This window comes from Eucyclogobius newberryi, unplaced genomic scaffold (assembly GCF_026437365.1).
Source record: "Eucyclogobius newberryi isolate DKJ021-1_F unplaced genomic scaffold, fEucNew1.0.hap1 SCAF_13, whole genome shotgun sequence".
Taxonomy (NCBI): domain Eukaryota; kingdom Metazoa; phylum Chordata; class Actinopteri; order Gobiiformes; family Gobiidae; genus Eucyclogobius; species Eucyclogobius newberryi.
The window spans coordinates 23,768,435-23,784,292 of record NW_027315757.1 but is presented as its reverse complement, the minus strand read 5'-3'; the positions used below and the strand labels follow the sequence as shown (position 1 = coordinate 23,784,292).

The following is a 15,858-nucleotide window of genomic DNA, read 5'->3' as shown; positions in this document are numbered from 1 at the left end:
AATTCCACAGCAAATTAATGATTATAAATTCAAAACAGGCACATTTTATTAGCGAGATGCCCCAAGCTCATAGCACTGACCCTCTGCGCCACCTCTGTCAATGTATCACTAATGAAATACATTCACAAAAATGCCACAGACATCCAGGAAACAGGAAATGATTGTCTGGAGACGAGCGAGGCAGGCAGAGCTACTGTACTGTGTCAACCCGCGCCAACAACAGTCAACACAAAGCATTCTGGGTATTCTGGGAGCTCATTACAGAAATCTGTGAGCCAGAGGAGGCAGCGCTGGGGATCAGACTGTTCAGTGAGCTGCACCCCAGTCACACTCGCAGGCTTTTAGGGAGAGACACACGGCCATTGGGATGAAGTGACAGCCCTCGATTTGCATACTTTTCCTCATTTCGAGCTGGTTTCTAGAGGGTTAAATGAGAGAAATACAACGATGGCACTATTTAGGCTTCTTAGTTTTATGTGTGTTTTTATCCAATTTAGGGTTCTCATAGTGACGAAACTGATATTCAATTAAACACACATCAATATTGAAATAAATCACATTAAAATGACAACTATCTATTTTTTATTATTATCATTTATTTATGATTTATTATCATTTTGAGATCAAGAATTAGTTCTGTAGCATCGAAATAAAGACATTTTAATATAATGATTCATGACACTAATCTACTCTATACTAAATCTTGTTAGCATTAAGTATTAGCACTGCCACAGAAAGAAATCACATATATTGGAAAGAAATCCTTGTCAAAACTAAAATTGTAACCAACATTAATCTCACAACTGAAACAACTCTTGAGTAGCACTTGTGACGCTGCTACCACAGTTTGAAATGCGTAGAATATTCTTTATTAAGTGGAAAGAAATGACTGCCTGCAGAACCATTGTCAAGGTCTTGTTAATCGCATTACGTTCCCTTTGTAGTGTCTTATTGTCGGTTTTCCTTTTGGATTTACTGAAAAATCCCTGTGAAAATCCATTTTGTCTGCCTAAATCTCTGCTCTCAGTATCAAAATGCATGTCCTTGTTTCTTTGCCCCCCCCCCTGCAGAGTCGCAGTCCGAGGCACTCCCAGTCCACCCAGTCTGGGCTCGCCGACCAGGCCGCCAAGCTCTCCTTCGCCTCGGCTGAGTCCCTGGAGACCATGTCTGAAGCAGACATGCCCATCAGCTTCAACCGCATGAACCGCTTCCGCCAGAGTCTGCCGCTGTCCCGCTCCGCCAGCCAGAATAAGCTCCGATCGCCAGGTGAATGGCAACACGCAACAGCAGAGCCTCAGTCACCACTAGGGCTGCTCAGTATTTGACAATCTGGGGCGTAAGGAGACCAAATTGTATACATCATTTTGTTAGGATTTAAGACCCCCTCTCTTGTGGCATAGATGTTTAATTGAATGTTTAATCCAATTATAAACTTGCAAAGTACTGTGCAACCCTAGTCACTATATTTATAAAAGTATGATGGGATAAGGCTGCTATTAAGGTGAAAATATATGTATAATAGTAAAATTACAAGTGGTGGCTTATTTTGCCTAAAGATGTCTTAAGTATTTAATTTTTATTTTGTAAGAAACAAAGTGCACATATATAACTTTTTTGATGGAGGGTCTGCAACCTACTTGTCTCTATGGAGATGTTATTACTTTGCCTGGAAGGATCTACATTATGGCATTATTCTCATCTATCTCCATGGAGACAAGCAGATGCACCACCAGGCCAAGTTACGGGTCAGATCAGTGGAGACTTGACTCCGCTCACAGTGATTTTCAAAGGTGTTTTTGAGCATGAAAACCCTCATAATTGAATAACACTAACCCAGATAATTATCATCTCCCTGAATCACGTAGGTGGCGTTCCCTCCTAAAGAAAAGTTACATAGTTTAAATGTTGTCATAATTAATGTTAAAAATAAGTGTTCAACTACAATTAAACCCTCCCAGTTTCCTTTCTGACTAATGACTGAAAAGTATTTATAAATGTACAATAGATTAGTAATCAATGTTTGCTTCTTTCTTGATCTGAGTATGGAGTACGAAAATGCTTACATTTGCTTTGATGTTTTAGTGAATATAAGGGGCCCTTAATGTAAAACGGTCTTGGGTTTTACAATGCTTTCACTTCTCTCTCGGTCAGAGTGAGGAAAGCCATAAATATCCTAGTGCTCCTACATCAAGTGCAGTGGGAGTAAAGGGAGGTTGTAAACATTAGTGACAGTGACTTATGGGGTGATTTTAAAGGAATAACATGCTGATCTGTCTGATGTACTACTATATTCTGCTTTTATTTTCCTAACTCTTGTTCTGTAACACCTTTCTGATCTGTAATCACTGGTCTTTCTTTGCTGTGTTTGTTGTTTTTGTTTGTCCTTCGATGTATGAAGATGAATTTTCAGGTCAGTCAGGCATCAGACCTTTTTTAAAATGCACAACGAAAGCATGGATCTTTTTTTTATTGTTTTTCCCTATTCCTGGATCCTTGTACTTTTGTTTAACTTTACACATATTTAGACAGATATGCCTCTGTCTGATTGGGTGGAATCAAAGGTGCAGTGCTGTGCAATGATTTTATGCAGGATTGTAGTCATTTTCTAAAACATTGTGTTCACTTTTGTAATAAACTATGACATAACTCTTCAAATATATAAAGGAGAGACAAATCTAGATCCAAGGTCCAAGTGAATTACTTGAATATATCACAATCACAGAGGCCCAAAGCAGACAAAAGAGCAAGTCTATTTATGTCTGAGAAGGTCCATTGCAGTACAATACAGTACAATATAACTACCATAATTAGTCATTTGAAATTATTTCTTTGTCAACAAAATGCATAAATACATTTAACTTGACATTATGTTTACTAAAACTATATGACAGTAAAACTAAAACTAATAGTTTAATTAAATCAAGCTAAATGTAACTGAATGAAGACAATGATTGTTATTATAATTTCTAATGCATTGTTTTATACATATACCATTTTAAGACATCTAAAGTGTTTTAGGAGTGCATTCCCTCCACACTCACACACCACATTCATATTAGGCATATGTGGATGAAGTGTCTTGCCTGAAACACAGTATAAACTAGAACCAATTTACATAAACATTCATCATAATTGTGAGACAGGAGAGGTCCTAACTCTTTAAATTGAATTTTTTAAACCTTTTTCATTCATAAACTCGTGTCTAAGACCTTTGCACAGCACTGTTGATCAATTGCTCAAACTGTATCTAACCTTACTTTCTTCCTTTTACATTTCAGGGGTGCTATTCCTACAGTATGGAGACGAGACGAGGCGCGTCCACATCACCCACGAGCTGACGAGCATGGACACCCTCCACGCCCTCATAGTGCACATGTTCCCCCAGAAGCTAACGGCGGGCATGCTAAAGTCACCCAACACGGCCATTCTGATCAAAGACGAGGCGCGCAATGTTTTCTACGAGCTTGAGGACGTAAGAGACATCCAGGACCGTAGCATCATCAAGATTTACCGCAAAGAGCCCATATACGCCTCGTACCCCGCCGCGGCTCACCTGGCTAATGGCGACCTAAGGGTGAGTCGGAGGAAGGGATCAGACAGGAGCTTATTTTGGGCTTGTATTGCTGTTCAGTCATGTTTGTGTAAAAGGGCTGGGCAAAATCATAATCTTATAGTGACAATATGCTATTTGGTCATCACATTTTATTTTGTACTTCTCTGCTTCATGCTGCTCAATGCTGAAACAAACACTCTTCCCAGCCCACTTCTGCTATTGGTTAGTCTCTGAGTGAGTGATAGGTAGAAGTAACCAATCACAATGAAGTTTAGCCTTTCAGAAGCCGCATAATAGCTTTAGGTTGTGATGACACTTTCACAAGTACTACATTAACACAGGAAGTAAACCCAGAACAACAACAAAACCTTGACTCGACGAGACTAGACAAGTTATTCATGTTATGACTGCTATTTTCCTTAAATAAACTGTGCGCAGCACTTTGGGAACAGTGCACAGTAAAATGTGCCCTATAAATAAAGTGGATGGTGGATGGATGGATACAACTGGACCAATCCTGGACAAATGTGAAATTACAATTACAGTATTATTTTGGCATATCACTCTCCCCTAATGTGCAATATGTGCTGATGTAATTATGCTCTACAGCCACAAATCCGGCTTCACAGGAAGGTTTTTGTGTCTGTTTCTTTGACAAGCTGCTGGAGTGTATGGGTTAGTAATTTTACAGGTATTCCTCCTGGAAATGTGTTTTCTTATCTTCAAGTAGGCCATCTGTTGCTTTGCAGACACCAGAGAACGCTGTTCCTTTTTGAAAAAGTATAGTATTTTAACATTCAAACCTATTTCTGCTCTAGTGGAGTTAAAATAAGCCTCAGGGAGACCTTTTTATAATGATTTTGTACAACACTTTACTTAACATCTGGATTATGGTACTCATATTCATCTACTGTTAACAATGCACAGAAAGAATAACCATTTCTGTGTAGGTACATAATGTGTCCTTTATTATGCAACAATGTAATTCCTCCATTAATAAAAAAGAAATCAGGACAAATGCAAATGACCAGCAAAAATCAACCCTTGTCTGCTTTTTTACTACCCTAAATGTGTGATATAAAACTTTTTCTCCATCATTAAATGGAATTAATATTCGTTGCAGCTGTAGTTTTAACACTATTTTAAGGTAGATTCGGTTTTCTAATCATTAATTAAAATGAACCTTCCTCTCTTCTGTCCTCACTCATTCTCCCTCCAACGCTAGACCATATTACACTCTAAATAGTGTATAAATAGTGCCTATTGTACAAAAAAAAAAGATTTAACAGGTACCTCAACATGACAAATTATAATTGTTTTTGCGTTACACATGAAACATACTTATATTGTGTCTTTTTTATAAAAACATAGTATTTCAGCGCACTGACCTCTAGCCATGATTAAAACAGTTACTATGAATTCAGTTGCCGCTGATCACAAGAACCTATGCACTTTGATCTGCCAGTCGCCATAGTAACCTCTATCTCATTCATTTCATTTCAGCGAGATATGGTGTACACCTCGCGGGACTCGTCTCCAACGCGTCGCCTCAACACCCTGCCCTCCTCAGGCTCCCCGTCGGGCTCTTCGTCGCGCTCCCGCCTCTCCTACAGCGGGGGCCGCCCTCCGTCCATCGCCAGCTCGCAGCACGACCAGCCCAGGCACCCCCATCACGGCTCCCCCGCACACGGCCCCAACACGGGTCTCACCCCTTCCCCGAGCGCAATCCTGGAGCGCCGCGACGTCAAACCGGATGAAGAGGTTTCGGCAAAGAACATGGCTCTTATGAAAAATGAAAGTCTATACGCAGATCCCTATAGTTTGATGCACGAAGGTCGTCTTAGCATTGCTTCTACCCAATCGCTTGCGGCCATCGGAGACCCTTTTAGCTTTCCGGTTACAAGCGGCTTGTATCGGCGCGGTTCTGTGCGCTCTCTAAGCACGTACTCAGCCGCCGCTCTGCAAGGGGAGCTAGACGACCCTCTGTACAAACCCGGGAGTTCAATCTACGACACTTACTCTTCAGCTACGTTGGGAATGGGATTTCGTATGCCGCCCTCGTCCCCTCAAAAGATCCCTGACATGCGGGACAGGGACTACTCCAGCACGCCGCGGGCTTCACCTGTCAGACAGACCTTCCGCAAAGACTCCTCCTCCTCCGTGTTCATGGATAGTCCCAAATCCAGGCCGAGCTCCGGTTCAGAGCCTTTGTGTTTGACAGCAGGACCAGGGGAGAGCGGCCGCGCCACTCCAGGATTCGGATCATTGTCTGTGCAGGACTCAGACACCAGCAGGTCAGTTTGGGCCAGGGAACAGTGCTACGGATTATTGCAACATTAGTAATTCCCATATAAAAAGGTCACTTGAAAATGTTCCTGTCAAAAAGCTAAATTCTTCCTCTTTGTCTTTGGTTTGTTCGTTTAATATTAAAGAGGCTTCCAAATTCCTCAATTTCCACTAACGGCTTATTGAACTTCACCCATGAGAATTTGAATTGAATTTCACCCATGGATTGATATTTGTTTATTGCCTATTCAACCTTGCAATCGTATGTGCATTCGGTCTCAGCATAAGGGGTTTTATTTCACTCAATTGTGTATTTTATTTTTGCAGAGACCAACGTTTGGAGAGAATGGAGGCCATGGAGAAGCAGATTGCCAGTTTGACCGGTCTGGTACAGAGTGTGCTGACCAGAGCGCCCGACAGCGACAGCACGTAAGACTCTTCATTTTGTGCCGAGGGCCTCTAAAACGCACAAATAAACTCAGCACACATAATATTGACAGACACCGCAGCAGGCTATTGTCAGGACCATAATCATCTCTATTGCAGTGAAGAGGCACGTTACTGTTTGCCAGGAGGAGCACAAGTCACCAAAGATTAGCCAGGTGATATCAATGCATTGCCAAATATAAAGGTTTTCTCCTACTTACGTATACATATATCTGAACGCTAAGAGACACAAGCAAGAGTACAGCCTATGAGCACATACATCGATCGTACTGTTAGCGTTAGCACGGTAATTGCCTTGCCCTATGCCCGCTGATCCTCAGGTGCGGCCTGCTGCGTCTCTGCATGATGGCGGGCTGCCCTCCGGACCAAGGGACGGACTTCTCACGGACATTACCTTTTTCTTCCAGCGAGAAGACAGAAACCAACAGCGACGGCTCGGCTACAGGAAGTGAGTACTCGGGGTCAGTTCTATGTTCCCACGGCCCTATGTTCCGAAAGCTCTATGTTGCCCACTTTAAAGGACTTTCTGTCGGATTGTTATGGTTAGATCTTTGAGTTGATTTGCTATTTCTAGTTTGAAAAGTTGGGAAATATTTTTGGAGCGCACAGTAAAACATTCAAAACAAACACAAACAATGGACAATACGACCTGGTTTTGAGATTATTGTTAATGTTAGGTTATGAGTTTACTTTCATTTAAATGTGAGAACACAAGATGGTGGGAACATAAAGCCCTTTTTTTTAAATCTCTAATAAATGTGGGAGCACAGAGCCGTGGGGACATGAGATTGTGTTTTGAGCACTGTGGCAAAACACAATCGGTGTCAATCTGCTAATGCGAGTTTTAATGCAGTGACACCCGTTAAACTCTGCGCTGTTTATAGTTAAGTCATTCGCTTTACTGATCATGATCGTTGTAATTACCCCGAAGGTAATGGACTCAGAAAATCAAGTTGCCTGTGATTTAGTTGGCCACAATGCACAAGGCCACAAGTCGACAGAGTTTGTTTGAAATAGCTGCTGTTAATTTCTATTTCTATGACTGCAACAAATAATGATTTTGCTTATGGATTAATCTAGTGATTTTTATTTCAATTGATTGGTTAGTTGTTTGGTTGTTTGGATTATGTGTGGTTTTGATTGAATTTCCCCCAGAGGATGCCACCTGAAGCCATCCTTATGAGTATATTTGCAGACAAACTTGTTTTCAACATAAACACCAAATGTTTCCTGTGTCATTTCGATTTAATTCTTCCATTGATTTAGTCATAAAACCTCTTCTCTCAGGACATGGCATGCTTTGGATTCAGTTTATAGTCCAAGGTAACAATTATTCGAGGACTAAATTAGTTGGCAATTATCTCTATAAGCATTGTGATTTATCCAGCTCTTGTGAAGTCGTATTCTGTTTTATGTTTTCAAATGTGAAGCAAATAACTGTGAATGGGACATTAGTTTATTAATTTTGTTGGATTTTTTAAAAATGGAAAATTATTTTTTGGTTGGCAACATGAGCATGAGCCCAAAATGGAGTTAACACATTCTGGCTTGAAGACAATGAAATAAATTGCTGTTATCGACTCAACTTCACACTACCTCTTAAATCCATTAATTAACACAAACTGTTGTTGCTTCAGCTCTTTTAAATCCAAAGTTTGGGTGTTATTGACGTTGCTCGGGACTTTAATCTCTGTTGGGAGCAGGTTACTAGGCAACCAGCCAACACTCCTCTTTGCATAGTTATTTTCTTCCATTTGATAATTACTCTGACAACCACGGCGCTTGTCACCAGATTTTCTGCTGCTTTTTCTTGACTCTGTGGAGATTAGTCGCTCAATATAACTCTATGGCATCAAGCTGCTTCAGTATTTGTTGGATTAAATGCATCACCTAATTAGTTCGATCAGTTACAAAAAGGCTTTCCCATTTAATGTATTCACTAATTTACTTTCAGATAGCCTATAAAAGAAAAACAATGTTTAAAAAAAACTGAAACTAAACTACTCCAAACAGCTTCTATTGGAAATCATTTTAATTACATTTAGTTAAGTAGCCATCCAATAGGTTCCTACCTTCTTGTTTGATTATCCTGGACTTTTTTGCAAGCACTGTTTGAAGTTAAAACGTTTCTTTTAGTTATAACATTCATGGTAACTGGCTAAATCTTCTTTTATATTCCAGCTGGACGACATAAGCGGAAAGGTAGTTGTCACCTTCATGTCCTTTCACCCGTTTGATTTTCTCCCTCAGGTCTCTCCCATGGCTCCTGCCCTTTACTCTGGGTGTGTGGTTTGGCTGGCATCTGGTCTTGTCTTTCCTCCTGTTCTTTACCTGCAGAGCAAACCCTCCCTTGTTTGATCTATTTCTCCCTTACTCTATTCAATTCGGTGGCACAGTCCGAGGGTGGTTTTGTTGCTAATTGACCCCGTCCGAATTTGTGTTTTTATTTAAATGTTTATGTAGAAGGTAAGTGTGTCTTTAACTTACTGGCAGTCATTGGCCATACTCACAAAGCCCTTTACAAAGATAACAGCATGGACTTTTCCCCTGTGTGTCTTACTAAATAGCATAATTGTAATTTATTATAGTTTACTAATGGCATGAGATTCCCCCAGAGGGCTGTTAGAGTTTTGTGAGTATGGTTGTATCTTGCTTATACACTCTGTTTAAGCTTATTGGGCAATGTTATGTGTACATCACTATTTATTTGCCAATTCGACCAAACCACACAGCAAAAAATAGCCAATACAGTTCCATATTTCTCCTCGAACAGCCTTTAAATTGATTGTTTTGTGATCGACAGCCCACACGCCCTCGGCTCCTCTGGCTCTGATGCCACCTCCACCGACAAACACGCTCCATATACACAGTGTCGGCCGATTGCAGATGAAGCTCCACCTTCACGGGCTGCAGCAGAACGCCACTGACCTGCGCAAACAGCTATCCCAGCTACGCAAAATGCAGGTATAAAACAACAGGTGTTTTGTGATGTGATCGGGGAGCAGAGTTGGATGTAAATATGCGTCAAGAGTTCACACAAATACAAACAAGAGCTTGGACTTCAAATTAGTTCTCTGAATCCTTCAACCAGTGTCTCAGGGACCGCAGCTGATCCATCACTTGAGCCAGGATCTTAGTCAGGATTCCTTTGCTGCAGGGTTGAGTAATGTGAAATTATCTATTATGTATTGAAATTTCAACATCTTATGGCATTGATTTAAACTGTGTTATTTCAAAACTGTGATCGATTGGTTGAAGATGTCTCCATGTGGTGGTTCAATGGAGATGCAGAGATGCAGATGAGATGCCCTTATCGCAGAAGGCAGCTGGTGAGAGTTGTTGACCAAATAAACCAAATCAAACAATGTTCATCCAGATGCATTAGTATCTACAATGCCTTTCCCAATCAGAGCTTTGATGTTTATAATATTTGATCCCCAACACTAAATCCAGTGTGATTATTGCCTGCAGGGTTGTACTGAACTGTTGGCCTGAAACATTGAAGGCAGTTTCTTTTGAGGATTTTTAATGAACTGGAAAAAGACGATCACCTCACATTCTTCCAATAAAGAAATGATGAAGAGTCTGCATACACAGCCCTTTTCCAAAACACAAGCAGCAGTGATACCACTGTTCTTTTTCACCAGTTAAAATGTGTATTTGTTTAAATGTGATGTGACAGGAACCATCTTTATTCACTCACAACAAACTGAGTAGAAGTAGAACAGTTGTACTCGAGCAGCAGAAAGAGACATGATGATGCTTATCTGCTGTTTGCCCAAGGGTGGCCTCGGCACCTGAACCCATCGTGTTGCCCTTGGCAGTGGCCACTGGCTTAAATATTACATGTGCCTCATGAATTATATAGAGCAAAGGGGCTGTGCCTTGCACAGTGGCCAAACTGGTGGAAAATTAGAAATGTGAAATATGTAAAGAGTAAATATCAATTTTTAATAGGCTATCATAAATTTTACTTGTCATATATTATGTGTTTTAATTGCCTTTCTGCATCCACACACCCACATATTATAATGAGGGGAGTAGAAAGGTCATTGCTCTTTCTAACATCAGCTTAATCTGTTAACACCTGCTGCGCACTGAGTACCAGTGGATGATAAAAGGCTCTTTTATAATCACTGTAAAGTAGAAGGACGCTCAGCTGAATGCATCAATCTACTCTTATAACTGTGATTATTAACAGAACAATGTATCTACGATTAAGTATTTAGCTGCAGTAAAGGACTACTCCCCTGAGGGTAGGAAGAGTTAAACAGATATACTTCATTACCAAATGCCAACAGAGAAAAAAGTGATATTTTAATGAAAGGATTGTACTTTTTGTGCAGCTTGAGAACCAGGACTCGATCCGGACTCTGCTGAAGCGGACAGAGAAGGAGCTGAATGTCCGTGTGGCTGATGCCCTTAGGAAACAGGAGGACCCCCTGCAGAGACAGCGCCTCCTGGTGGAAGAGGAGAGACTCAAGTATTTGAATGAAGAGGAGCTCATCATCCAGCAGCTTCAGTCAGTACCAGAAAGCTCTTATATCGAGTATATGTCAGGTGTATTTATATGAGACTATGTATTTCACAGACATCTTACAGCATACAGTTAGTTAGTTTCCATCTTTAAAGAGCTCAGGATTGGGACATCACACGTTATAGAATTTGTATTTAGCATAGTTTTAAACCAAGAATTTAAGATGCTAAATATGGTACTTAAAGGTGGAGTGGACTATTTTTTTCAGCAAATTTTTTATCATATTTCCTCGTGGCGTGGATAAATCATTTGTCCTGCCACGTATCAATCATAAAACGCACCTATCGCTCACCTGCAGCCGCGTGCGGTTTGTACCCACATTTCCACGTGCCTAAGCGCATGGATCTATCATAATATAGTTCCCTCAGTGTACGGGGCAAAATGAAGACGGAGAAAGACTGTTCGAGCTGACGCAGAAGTGGACAGAAATCTACGGGAGACGAGAGATGCGATGCGCTCCGTTGCGCTAATAAACAAACGCACGTGTGTGTTGTATCAGTCCGCACAGGGGAGTGCGCATGCGCACTTCCGCCTGCGTTCTCAAATCGCCGAAAAATCGTCCATACCGCCTTTAACTTAGCGTTCATTCAGATGTATATTGACATTACAGCATGATAAAAATATTTACCAGTAGTGACCCAGCACCTTATTTAGTAATTCCAGGGCTCTTTTGTTTACTTTTTAACATTGTTATGGCTGATGTCTCTCTATGGATATTTTGCAAGCTCGCAAGAATAATGGTGGATTTCCATGGTATTTTGGCATTCAATCCCCAGCTCCATAATTAATTGGAAGATGTACATAAAAGAGCTGAGAATGAAATACATAGTTATAAAATGGCATATATTAAAGCTCCACCACATAACTTTTAAGCACAAAAATAGACTTCCTTATTAGGTAGGGACAGTCAAGACAAACACTGATGCTGGTATCACAGTGTTTATAGCCATATAAATCCAGTCCCAGGAGGTCTTTTAACAGATTACAACAAAAAGCAATGTTAAATGAGGTTAACAGCAAAAACAGCAATAAATACTGTGGGTATGTCACAAAGACCGAATATAGCACAGCAATATACTTTCACACGCTTAGAAAAACATGTGTAGTTACTGTGAGCGGGCTTGCATCTTCACAAACCTGACTCGTGCTTGACCAGGAGGACTGCTTATTCCATAGAAATACTGTTTCTTTGATATAAAATTACACAGTATGACATAAAACGTATCCATCAAATGTTATAAAGTAAGATTTAACTTTCTGTTTCCATGGGATCAAGCATGTGATGTGTCCCCGCCAGAAAATCAGCGGCGTTGCTTTTAGTATAATGGTCGGGCTCTGTGTAGTAGAAAAAATGAAGAACAGAGCACATTTGGTACAGAACATTACATAACAGCTGTATAGTGAGACAGAAGCGGCAGCAGTTTTAAGCAATAGTATCATACCTTACGTAATTGCTCTCGACATTTTACATGTCTCAAAAGGTGACTCTATGAGACTGAAATGGTAACTATAATTATACCCGAGATGGTGTGAGATGCTCATTAAGATTTGCAACAGCAGACAGCTCCGCCGCTAATTGAAGTGACGGCAGATCGGCGACGTACCTAGAGATTCAATATTCAGATAAGTTGTATTTGCTTCAAGTGAATCAGCTGTAACGGTCCTGAGCTCCTCGGCAGCTCCAGTCCCTGTGTCTAACTTTGAGTGGCATCTTGATTGCGCTAATTGACTGAACAACTCACTGATCTCTCATAATCAATGTCAGTAATCCAGCCTGGCTAATGGACAATTTATTCTGGTTAATTATACAAGAAAGTTGGATTTGTCACATAACTTCAGGCTGATTTATTTGACGGCATATAGCTTTTCAACACACAAGCTGAACAGTTAGATATTCTATGGAATCATTTTCTGAAACTTTTTTTAGTTTGGCACAACTCAGATACTGAAACTTGCAAAATAAATGGTAATTCAATTGACAAAGAAAACATTTGTACTCGTCACATATTTTAAAACGTACTGTATTATTTGAGGTGTTTAATATTGTGCTCAGTTTGAAGCTCGTTGTTGAATCCAAAAAGATACTAAAACTAGTTATTCAGATAACATATTAAGAGATTTCCATTATTTTTGTTTGTCTCATTACTTCGCTGTTGAGTTTGAAGCCAGAAACTCAAATAATTACACTAAAATAGTCCCTAAAATGTTGTTGTTTTTGTGCCTCATTAGTGATCTGGAGAAGTCGGTGGATGAGATCCAGAAGGACTCGTCTGTCAACCACAAGCTGGTGACAGTGCAGGAGTTGGAGGAGAAGGCCGCTCTATTGAGAAAGCTGGGAGAAACACTTTCAGAGCTGAAGAGTGAGTCACGTTTCTGCCGCATTAATTATTGAGTGGCGAAAACACAGGCTTTCGCTGGCTGTCATGCTAAAACACACAAGTTACTCATCACCAATATAAGTGTCATCAACCCCAACTGCTCATATTAGACTCTAAATGAACCATTTCAAATTGCAAATGTAATGTACTTTTTAAATTGTAGTCCTATTTCTGAACATATCGAGCATTGGTCCCGAACCTTTTTTGGCCTGCAATCTACTTGGCCTTTGCCTGGAGATATATACTTGTGGATTTATAGTTAAAATTTACAATCATCGTTATTGTTATTATCAATGAGTTTAAAGTGGGGTTTTAGGCTATAGAAACACAATAGACCTTTACTAGCCTAATGCTAACATTTTATTAAAATTGAAGAAACCTGCAAAATAAAACTGGGAAAGGAAATAACTCTTATTTTGAGTAAAAAGGCTAATAGAAGTTTAAGCTTATATTATATAAATTATTGGAGATAACCATGGTAACGCTGAGGGGAGAGTCTTGAGACTTTGAGAAAGTCAGTTTCCCTTTTTGCTCAGGTCAACAACAGCATCTTTGAGAAGGACAAAAACGGTATGAACAGGTAGGATTACACTATGGCTTGCGCTCTGGGCTCGTGCTGAGCGGGCGCTCTGTGCGCCCCTGTTGCCGCGTCTAAACTCTGAAGGAAACTGTCAGTCTGTACTCGTGCTGATTGTAGCTCGCTGTTTTCTTGTGCTAGTATTGACCTCCGTGTGTAACAAACTGGTCGTTCAGCACATTTATCCACAGATAAATGGGCTTTGAGGTCGACCCCCACTGCTTCAGAGATCGACCAGTCGATCGCAACCACTGATATAGCCTTATAATATTGTATGATGGTCTGAATTGCACGCCTGTATTATAGTAGCAGAAATGTTAACGACTGCGCGTTATTTTTAGAATAGATTTTCTTACATGTGCACTCTGTAACTTGTGGCTTGTCTCCATGGAGATGTTATCACTTTGCGGGTGTTGCACTTGCTGTTCTTGCATTTATTAAATGACAGATGTGGATCTGGTGGTAAACCCTACATCTGAAAATATAGATAGTGCACCTTCAGGTATAACTGCAAACATATTGCAGGGGTGTATAACCTGTTTCAGTTTCAAGTGGTTATCTTTGACTGGCCAGCTGTTGTAAGTCTATGCTAAATAGATAAATATACAGATATATAGATATATGAATATGTAAATAAATATCCTTGCAGTACAGTAATAGCATATAATAATAGCAGATTTTGTTTTCTTGTGCTGACCCTAGCATAAAATATCCAAAAGAACATGTATTAAAAAAATGATCTATATAATCTATCTTCTCTTTCAGATCAGTTCCCGGGTCTTCAAAGTAAAATGCGAGTTGTCCTCAGGGTGGAAGTGGAGGCTGTCAAGTTTCTCAAAGAGGAGCCGCATCGACTTGACGCCTTGTTAAAACGCTGCAAGACAATTACCGACACCCTCAACAACATGCGCAAGTACGTCAATGTCTGGCTTAAACATGTCCAAATCAGTCAATGTTGTGTTCCATTCTCCCTTACATGAACTGGCCAATAACTGCTTAGTATTTCAATGTTTTGAGCGAAGAAATTAAGAAGAAAGAAACAGACTCCATTTGTATCTGTCCCAAAGTTAGACTGGCTTTACTCCACTTTGCCCTTATTTTTGCGTGTCAGCAAAACTATATGGATTTTTCAACAAATGTGCTGAATAAGCCTTGAAAGTTCACTATTGTAGTAAAATCTTCTGAGTATTCAATATTTGCTGAGTTCTAGCCTTGAAATAAGCCGACGAAATGTGCAAACCCTGAAGAATTTAGTAGACATTATTATTGTTTAGTAAGAGCACTTAACTTAAAGCTGGTGTTGTTGCTGTATTTAGTGTGTGTGTGTGTGTGTGTGTGTGTGCGCGTGCGTGCGTGTGCGCGCGCGCAACATCAATTTAAAAGTGTATTTATATAGCCTTAGACAAAGAATATTACTTGGATATAGTAGTTCAAATAACACACAACAAATGACAAAGAGTAATAAATAAAAATGACGGCAATGATCGGCCCTCGCCACGCCGCAAGAGGAGGGGGCGCTAACGTGCCCCAATTGTCCTTTTATTACGCCTACTGCTGAATCTGTGACGCTGTCACATCTTCTCCCCTTTGTTTTGCCATCAAAAAGCAATTTTATTTTGAATTCTTGGCAAAATGTGCGGCTTTGCCGCACAGACACCGTGACTCTTTGAATAAAAATGTCTATAACTTTTGATGGTCCACCCCTGAAGATGAGTCTCACCAAATTTCAGGTTAATATGTCTAACGCCCTGGGAGGAGTTTGTGAAAGTCTAAAGTGTAAACATGTTCTGGCGATTTCCCCATTGGAATAACATGGGAGGTTTCGGACATCGCTACGGCAAAGCCATAACAATTATGACATGGGTCTCATTGACTTTTTTGATGGGGATGCCAAAATTGAGTTGTGTGTCAAATTTCATATAATTTCGCAAAACTAAACATTTAACCTCCATATAAAATCTGTAGGGGGCGCTGTGGCGCCAAATTAATTTATTTCGCCTCAAGTAGGTTTAGGGCAAAGAGTTTAACAACTGATTCTAATTTGACGCAATTCGGACTTTATCTGCGCAAACGGCAGAAA

The 15,858-nt window shown here is 40.3% G+C and overlaps 1 protein-coding gene across 2 annotated transcripts in view; it reads left to right on the top strand.

Annotated features, from left to right (window-relative positions):
* Nucleotides 1-15,858, top strand: part of srcin1a (SRC kinase signaling inhibitor 1a) — a 134,288-nt gene that overhangs the window by 95,414 nt on the left and 23,016 nt on the right. For both annotated transcript variants that reach the window (XM_072442989.1, XM_072442988.1), the window contains exons 4-13: nucleotides 1,071-1,266; nucleotides 3,279-3,574; nucleotides 5,057-5,847; nucleotides 6,167-6,268; nucleotides 6,607-6,734; nucleotides 8,468-8,488; nucleotides 9,090-9,250; nucleotides 10,633-10,808; nucleotides 13,053-13,183; nucleotides 14,544-14,691. In XM_072442989.1, the coding sequence (XP_072299090.1) occupies nucleotides 1,071-1,266; nucleotides 3,279-3,574; nucleotides 5,057-5,847; nucleotides 6,167-6,268; nucleotides 6,607-6,734; nucleotides 8,468-8,488; nucleotides 9,090-9,250; nucleotides 10,633-10,808; nucleotides 13,053-13,183; nucleotides 14,544-14,691 (2,150 nt within the window). The remainder of the gene's footprint in view (nucleotides 1-1,070; nucleotides 1,267-3,278; nucleotides 3,575-5,056; nucleotides 5,848-6,166; nucleotides 6,269-6,606; nucleotides 6,735-8,467; nucleotides 8,489-9,089; nucleotides 9,251-10,632; nucleotides 10,809-13,052; nucleotides 13,184-14,543; nucleotides 14,692-15,858) is intronic.